This window comes from Lolium rigidum, chromosome 6, assembly GCF_022539505.1.
Source record: "Lolium rigidum isolate FL_2022 chromosome 6, APGP_CSIRO_Lrig_0.1, whole genome shotgun sequence".
NCBI lineage: Eukaryota > Viridiplantae > Streptophyta > Magnoliopsida > Poales > Poaceae > Lolium > Lolium rigidum.
This window is the reverse complement of record NC_061513.1, coordinates 38,812,216-38,820,868: the sequence shown is the minus strand read 5'-3', so window position 1 is coordinate 38,820,868 and position 8,653 is coordinate 38,812,216. Positions and strand designations below refer to the sequence as shown.

Genomic DNA, 8,653 nt, shown 5'->3' with positions numbered 1-8,653 from the left:
CGTCTTCCCGGCGAGCCACCGCACGCGCGGCGGCGGCGGCATCGTCATCCGCGAACCATCGACGGCGCAAGGACGGCGCCGCCCCAAGCGCGACTACGACACCTCCGGCGAGCGGAAGCGCAAACCGGCGAAGGTGAAGGTCGAGGAGGAAGAAAGCGCCGAGGACGCCGCCATCCTCGAAGTCGTCATCGCGAGGTCCCTCCAGGACCTCGTACCCGCCGACAACGCCATGCCGCTCGACCGAGCCTGCGCCCGGTCGAGGGAGCGGTGGGAGAAGGAAGAAGCGGAGCGGCGGGCGAGGTACCTCCGGGACGCCACTCGCTTCCGGCGGCTCGCGACTCCTCCATCCGGCGCCGTCGTCCCCGTCATCGACCTCGAAGCCTCCGACGACGAGGCTGTATAAGCCATCGCCGTCCCCGCCTCGCATCGGCGGCCGGTGGGGAGACGCCGGCCAAGGCGGCGAGCCAGGGCGGCTTCGGCGCCGCGGTTCGACGGCGACAGCTCCGACGACGATGGCGGCGACTACACGGTGTTCTACCGCCATTTCGGCATGTAGAGCGCCGTGTTTTCATATTTACAATTGTATTCCCCCTAGCCGAATTCGAAATATAGTCGAATTCGGTCTCTATGTACGAACTTCGCCCTCTATATAGTAAATATCATTAAATTTAGTCTAAATTCGACCGTTTTATGCCGTAGTTTGTCAAGTTTCCGTTTTTCAAATTTAAATCGCCGTCTTCGCCTGGAGATCGCGGTCGGAACTACTTCCTCCCCACGCCAAATTTACGTCCAATCCGGACGTAAATTTCCCCAGATTTCGGGCGTGGGGAGGGCAAACGAGTGGAGATGCTCTAAGGGTGTCGAGTTTGGTGTCCCCGGATATATTTTACTCAAATGAAAATAAGAGGAAATAGACGAAAAATCTGGGACTCAAGGCATGGCAAATGGAAATAAACGGAAAATCTGTCGAGTCGTGACAGACTGACACTAACTGTAAAATCCGTCCAAGGCAAGCACGCTTTCTTCCACCTCCCGATCGGCCCGTCCCCACCACCGTTCCCCGTCGCTCCCATCGCCACCGACACGCCTCCGCTAAACCCTAGCCCTCACCCCAACCTCCATGGCCGCGGCGGCGCAGCCGCACCCGCTGCCGCCCGTGCCGGCGGAGGGGGCGGCTCCCGCGGCGCCGCCCGCCGCGCCGGCTGCGTCGCGGCCCTACGAGCTGGCGGTCGCGGCGGCGGAGCTACGCCCGGTGGACTGCAACCTCGCCGCGCTCTGCGACCACGTCCAGGCCGAGGGCTTCGGCTCCGGCGCCTTCTCCGATGTCGTCGTCGAGGCCATGGGCGCCACCTACCGCCTCCACCGCCTCATCATCTCCCGCAGCACCTACTTCAGGTCAGACCATTCTTCTCCAACGCGGATGTGGATAGTGCGGATCGGAGTCGCTGCTTCTGTAGACGGAGCGTGCGTGTAGGATTGTTTCACAGATTATTAACTGCATTTTGCTTCGACTCTGAGGCCAGGATGTTTCGATTCATTCGATCCCCGTCGCCGTGATCTCTGTTGGAATGTCTAGTAGAATGATCTGAGCGGAGTTAAGTTTGTAGGGACCAGTTGTATTGTTGATCGGAGCAAGTTAGTGCAGTATTTCGGTTTCCCCTCACAAAAGAAAGTCAGTAATGCGTTTTTAAGTGATGCATTGATATTCTGATGTTACTACAGTATCTACAAGCAATCGGACATATATGAAGCTGATGAAAGTCTGATTGCTAGTTAGTGGCCTGTTGCAAAATGTATGACACACAACCTATGCTTTAAGTTTGACTAGCGGTTAGACTAATAAATGTGGCTCATGTGACACAAGTATCATATCGCATTTTATTGGTCCAATGGTTGGTCAACTTAAATATTGGGATGCGTAGATACCTTTCAATTTGCACTGGAGGATGTAATCTTTGATGGAACTCCTCAATTTAAAATACCTCCAGTGCATATAATTCATGTATAAACGCCTTCAACCTAGAAGGGAGTCTTCTTCTGCAGCCAAACCTCTTTATTTCGTTAAATAAATCTTCAAGGTAGAAGGGAATCTTCTTCTGCAACCAAATGTCTTCATTTTGTTAGATTATTATCTTCTCCTAGAGTCAAATAGTTCAGTTTTTCCAGATTGATACTCTGTAGCGATATCTGAAACTGATAAGCAGGTTCTCTGTAAAATAAACTGACAGGAATATGTTGCATGGTCCATGGAGAGAAGCTGGAGCACCTACAGTGGTCTTGCAATTAGATGATTCTAATGTGGATTCAGAAGCGATTGCAATTTCTCTCGCATATCTTTATGGGCAGCCCCCCAAGCTTAATGATAACAATGCGTTTCGTGTACTGGCAGCTGCATCGTTTCTGGATCTTCAGGTTTATTCTATTTGAGAGTGTTCTTATCATGCCTCAGTTGTTTGCTATCGCGTTGTACTTACAAGTGGACTATTGCAGGGCTTGTGTACAATATGTACTGATTTTATTATTTCTGAACTTTGGACATCAAACTTTTTACAGTACCAGGTTAGTTCATTAGCTTATGTTGGTGACTTATTTGTATTGTGTTCTTTATCAGTGGTATTGTTTTTCCCTTTTTTTTTTCTTTATCTCTGGTCTTATTTTCCTCTCATTATTTTTAGTTGTTTGCGGAAAGCCAAGACTATGGTAGTCATGGAGAGCGTGTGAGAAATGCTTGTTGGGGTTATCTTTGTCAAAGTGCCACACTGGAACTACGTGAGGTAAGGACTAAGCAGTATTCAGGACGATCTTGTGACTGGAAAGCTATACTTATCAAATATTTTGTTGAAGTAGAAATCTTGGTTATGCCAGCTTTCAATATGGTCTTTTAACTCTTTATCAATAATACAGTTAATACTGTAAAATACTAGAAGATTTTTTTTCCAAGAAAAGCCTAATAAGTTGTTTGCATATAGTCAGTCTGTGTATCAGCTCAAATTAGTTGTTTTTGGTTATAAAAGTTAACTGCACGACATGACAGAGGGAATCTTCTTATTGTGGCTACCTTATAAACTTTTGTATTGTGTTAAAAGATTGCATCTGTGTTAGATATCTCCATAAAAAGCCCAGCTACTTCACAATTTGGAACTTATCATGCCTAAGACTCACCAATGCTTTTTTGTGTATTTATGGTATTTGCTTTGGTATGAAGACTATGAGACTTTTTCTAGTGGTTAGGGATTGACCCTAGCTCACTTTGTTGGGGTTTGCCTTTACCATTTTGGCATTTTCCTTCTGACATGATAAAATAATATGGTTTACAGTTCAAATGTAACTGTGGCGTGCAATAATTACATAAAGCTTTTAGATGTTGACCCTTTTGAATTTATTTATTTTTTAATTTGCTGTGGCTGCGACATGAATGCTGAATTATGACTCGTATGGTTGTACTCGGGTGAATTCTGCTCCTGAATATGTCATTCATGCTACATTGCCTTTTTTCTGTAGCTGTTTCTTGTCCATAATATTGACAAATGATTTTAAATTTTTCTTTTGTTCAAAGGTGCTTCCAAAACTGTCTTCACAAACTTTGCATGCTCTCCTTACATCTGATGAATTGTGGGTACCTAATGAGGAGAAACGGTATGTATTTGTTAACTTGACTACTGGTGCTATTATAATTTGGAAGCCCAGCTATGACAAAAACTCGTCTTGCCACTTGAAGGTTTGAACTAGCATTATTTGCTCTACTTGCAAAGGTGACTGTGTCTGATGTTGAAGTTAGTGGAAACGAAAGTTTGAACCTTATGGCAAGCTCACCAACTGTTGATCCTTCCATGGGGAAGGGAAAGAGTCTGATGAATGAAATTGGTGAGGAGCAGCTAATGGAATCTGAACTGCAGAAGTTGAAGTTGCATGATAACAGGAGTAAAACTGCCCAAAACATCATTGATGTTCCCAGTGTTATAATTCCGCAGAATAGCATATCGTACTCCATTCCTCAAGTAAGTGGTTCATTTGGGCATGTTTCCAGTATGTTATGACTTTCTTTGTATCCTTATAAACAAATCACTTTATCAGAAAGATGATAAGTACTCTAAGATTGTACTGTTTGTTTTGACCATTTAGAATGCTGAAGCTTCCAACAGGATGGAGAATGACACTTCTACTGGAGGACCATCCGCAGAAAGCACTTCTTATCAATTTAATGAAAATCTCTGGCATTCTAGTGAGCCAACAAAGAATTACTTCTCAAGAACTTCTTCGAGTAATGGATTAGTTCCAAGTGAGTGGGGAAGACCCACTGCACCTCTTTGGGGTGGTAGGGTTGTTGGTCGCCGGCAGGTTAGATGCGTTAGCGGAAGTTCTTCATTGTCTGCTGATGAATATAATGCTTTCATGAACATATTTGAAAGGGGTTCTCTTCTCTACTGCAATATGTCATTTGATGCACTGTTAAGTGTTCGAAAGCAACTTGAAGAGTTTGAATTTCCTTGCAAAGCTGTAAACGATGGTCTTTGGCTACAGGTTTTATTCTATTTCCCTCCTAATACTTTGTTCCCTCGAAGACCATCTCAAAAACTTTGGTTTATTTGGTAATGCAGATGCTCCTGTGTCACAGAGTGCAAGCAATAGTTGCTGATACTTGCAGAAATTGTTGCCTTACAAGTAATTCTTGTGCTTGTAAACAAGCATATGTGAATACGCACAGCCACTACAGACAGGAGCATGATCGGACGAGTGCTTCAGGTACTGCAGGTAGTATCTACCTTGGAGATGCCCAAGGCGATGTCAGAATACATAACGTAAGAGGAGCAGTTGATGGACTTGCTGGCATTGGGAGAGGAAACTCCAATGTGCCTGGTGCAGCATGGGCTCCTACACGCTATGTATTCTCTCGTGTTCCTTATGGGCTTGGTTCAAGGAATGGCCAGCAATCATTTGCCAATGATGAAGCTGAACCTAGAGTTGACCACAATGGAGATATTCCAGGAGATGGTCTGACTGCATTGGTCAATCTTAGCCAAGAAAGCAGTGCTTCTCATCATCAGACAGAAAGTATATTTGAGGCAGGCATGCAAACTAGATATTCTGGTGCTGCTTCTGTTTCTACACCAGGTGGTTCTTCCCTCCAGATGCAAGAGTCAAAAGAGCATGAACCTGGGTCCAGTTGGGAAAGCACAGACAACACAACTATATCATTGGACACGAGAACACCACTTAGCCACTTTCCTCCTTTCCGCTTTGGGTAAGATGTCTATTAATTCCATCTTTACAACTACGACATACACCACCTCTTTCGACATCAATCCGGCAAAAAGAAACATGAGTTCTGTATGGTGCTTACTTGATTTCCAAATCATCTGTTCTAAGTAATCTGAGTTTTTTTCGTACAGCATTTCCTGTCAGATGTAATGCCTTCACCAAAGCCAGGGGGAGGAAACAAGTTCTTGTAATTTCTTTTTAGTATAGATGCAAGTGGGTCACTATTAGGGTACCCTTTACCCTCATTAGTAAAAAAATGAACTATTTTTTTCCAATTAACATCATCAATTTGGAAAGTTAGTTCATTATTTGAACTAAAGCAGGTAGATAGTACCCTAATGGTGTCTCACTTGCATCTCTACTTATTAGACTAGGCAACCAAGACATACTCTGAATTTCTCATACTCCGTATCAATTTCCTTATCCCTCACAGACCTCATCTCATAAACTTAGAACTTGACATGCACACTAAACTCATGTTTGTATGAAGCTCTGACCTGTTTATTACTACACACAGGGTTGAGTTTGAAGATGTGCATAGGCTTGGGGATGGTCAGGTGAAACACTCCCCTGAAGTATTTTACGCCGGCTCACTATGGAAGGTTTATTACTTTCTGGTCTTGTATCAATCCATGCTTCTTACAGCCTAAATCAAGTTAGGTAATAAACATGAATGTTTGTAGGTAAGTGTCCAGGCGTTCAATGACGAAGATCCTCATGGGCGTCGCACCCTTGGTAATATATTCTTAATCTGATTCTCTCATGTTTACAAGTTAACCTTGTTATTTGCCTAACAGCATGTTAGCAATAAACAAATCGACAATGCAGGGCTTTTTCTGCACAGACGCAAAGCTGAGCTGTTAGATCCCTTGAGGAAGGTAAGTGACTTGATGGATTAATTCATTAATTGCAAGATAATGTGGTCAGCTGATGTACTTCTTCCTCAGGCCCACATGTATATTGACCCCCGGGAAAAGGTCACTGCACGGTATCAGGTATCTATCTCTGTCTTTTGTTTTCAATTAATTGTGGTTCTCATTAGTACTGTGTATATGACGTAATTTGACATCTGTTTGTTCTTAGCTCATCTGTCCATCGAAAAGAGAGGTCATGATATTTGGAAGCCTGAAGCAGGCCGGCACTCTCCTACCCAAAGCTCCAAAAGGGTGGGGTTGGCGCACTGCTATACTGTTTGATGAACTTGCAGATCTTCTCCAAGGTGGATCCCTGAGAGTTGCTGCAGTAGTCCAGCTTGTCTAAGCTAAAAGCAGGCCATTGTACATCGAGAAGCTTCGATGGTACTATATATATGGTAGTGTGGATCTGTGCAAGGAAGAGAGAGAGAGAGACAATAGCACGTAAATAATGCCTCGGATGTTAGCGGTTTCACCGCAATGTAATGTACTATGTAGTTTCATGTGTGACATATATTCTGTGAATTCTATACTGTAGTTGAAGCAGTGTAATAAGAGTTGTATAGCGTCGTGTAATTCAAGGTAGTTGGAGGAATTTTATCAGGCAGGTATGCTCGCTGCTGTCAGTTTGCACGAAAATGTAACCATAGCTCATAGCTATTGGGGTTCAAATGAACTCTATAAGGAACGTTTCTAGAGGGTTCATTCAAATCGAATGAAACTACATAGAGTACATTACATTTTTCAACAAGAAGGAAATCATCTTGTCCATGGCGTTCAACAAGGCACTTGTGTTTGCTGTCTTTGCCCTGGGCATGCTCCTCACGGCCTACAGTAAGTTCAGATACTGTCATAAGCACATATATATGCATATCTATATATGTATACTGGAATTATGGAGCATGCAAGGTGATCTCATACAACACGAAGCAAGTTAGCACAGTATTGTAGCACTAAGTTCCGAGTGTTGACTGACTCCAAGGTGCAGGTGAAGAGGCGGTTCAGCTTTGCCCGTGCCAGAGCAAGCTTTGCAGCGGGAGCTGCACCGACAGCGAGCAGTGCGCCAAGACGTGCGACCATAAGCACCTGACGGTCGGCTTCTGCTCCCATAAATGGTTCGACAGCGATCCTAGGATTTTCATAGGCCCCACATGTATATGCGGCTGACAGTGCGATGTGCCGCCGGTATACCGGGTGCCGGAGTCGCCGCCACCTGAATGCCCATCACAAGCAACAGTCACGCCGGCGAGAAAAACCTACACGGAGGAATGAACAACTGATTCAGAGGTTAATTCGTGCATCTCCGTGTCCGTGGGAATGTCCAGCTTGTAAGCAACTGTTGTATAATCGTGCATAATTGATGGCATGAAAATGATCTAAAGTGAAGTAAGGAAGCAATAAATAAGAAACAAATAACACTTTAATTTGAGACTCTGAGGGACTTGTGTGATCGGCCTTTCCGAATTTTCTCAATAAACTTGGTCAGAAACTTTACATCGGTTGGCTTTTAAAAGAAATCTATATGCACTATATTGTGGCAAGGAGGAAGTATATCTTCCGTATTTCGGTGCCCTCATAGAACTCCATATATAAAATGTTCTGGTGGCCTGTGAGAGCTTGAACTTTTGAACCTTGCATGTTAACCACTAACATAGCATGATGGTCTGATGGTTGCCTGTCGCCCAGTGTTCTCTCCTCATGACTGGTCCACCCAATCTGCATGATCTGGCGTGTGATGATCAAATGCGTTGAATCCTCAGATTATATAAATTGGGATGTATGCAGTTACTTTCCTCGAGAGTCCATGTTTTGTTCTTTTCAGGGAAGCTAGATGAACTTTGTGCGTCTTACTTGTGCCCGGTAGACTGAGATACTGGAGTGAACCAATCCCCTCCCAATAATTTGTCTAGATGTTCCGTCCACCGCCCTCCAGCATTATTATTAGATTTACTAAAATATTAGCAAGAAGAGATATTAGGTGTTACAGTAGTTTAGTTCGAGCGAGCCTATGTTGTTCGCGTGATCATCCATAGACTCTTCAGTTGATATCCATCCGCCCTTAGCTACAGGTACTTCCATCATTGATGGATGGCTAGCGGAAGTTGCACGAGGCAGCTCTTCTGCTGCTCCTTCTGCTTCAGACAGTTTCGCAACTGCTCCGTCGGCATTGGTTGTAGGCGGTATCATCACATTGATGACATCTGTGATACGGCCAAAGCTGTTATGATTGGCAACAAGCCGCAGCTGGTGATTGAGGAGGGCCATGCCGCCCTCGCGCACGGTGTGTAGCATGAGGTCAGAAGAACTGTTCCATAGTGATGGATCCATTACAAGATTTTTGGCGAGGGTGAGAATTTTTTTCACAATGCAAATAACCGAGGACGACATGTACTGCACAGGGTATGCAGACAAGCATGAAAAATGAAGCTATTTAGAGGGATGGGACAAGTTATTTTCAACTGAAGACAAACAACCTGAAT

At 44.6% G+C, this 8,653-nt stretch overlaps 1 protein-coding gene across 1 annotated transcript; it reads left to right on the top strand.

Annotated features, from left to right (window-relative positions):
• The first annotated feature begins 1,120 nt into the window (after positions 1–1,120).
• Positions 1,121–6,784, top strand: LOC124660800. The gene is made up of 13 exons (XM_047198639.1): positions 1,121–1,395; positions 2,229–2,412; positions 2,491–2,559; positions 2,676–2,774; positions 3,557–3,636; positions 3,719–3,998; positions 4,123–4,521; positions 4,599–5,242; positions 5,777–5,861; positions 5,943–5,994; positions 6,088–6,137; positions 6,207–6,254; positions 6,343–6,784. Exons 1-13 carry the CDS (start codon positions 1,121–1,123, stop codon positions 6,517–6,519), a joined length of 2,442 nt encoding a protein of 813 aa, XP_047054595.1. The 3' UTR covers positions 6,520–6,784.
• The last annotated feature ends 1,869 nt before the right edge of the window (positions 6,785–8,653 follow it).

Coding starts and splice junctions, on each gene's coding strand:
- LOC124660800 (XM_047198639.1), top strand. CDS start 1,121: ATGGCCGCGGCGGCGCAGCCGCACCCGCTGCCGCCCGTGCCGGCGGAG. Junction 3,637..3,718: donor GTACCTAATGAGGAGAAACG/GTATGTATTTGT, acceptor TGCCACTTGAAG/GTTTGAACTAGCATTATTTG. Junction 5,862..5,942: donor ACGCCGGCTCACTATGGAAG/GTTTATTACTTT, acceptor GAATGTTTGTAG/GTAAGTGTCCAGGCGTTCAA.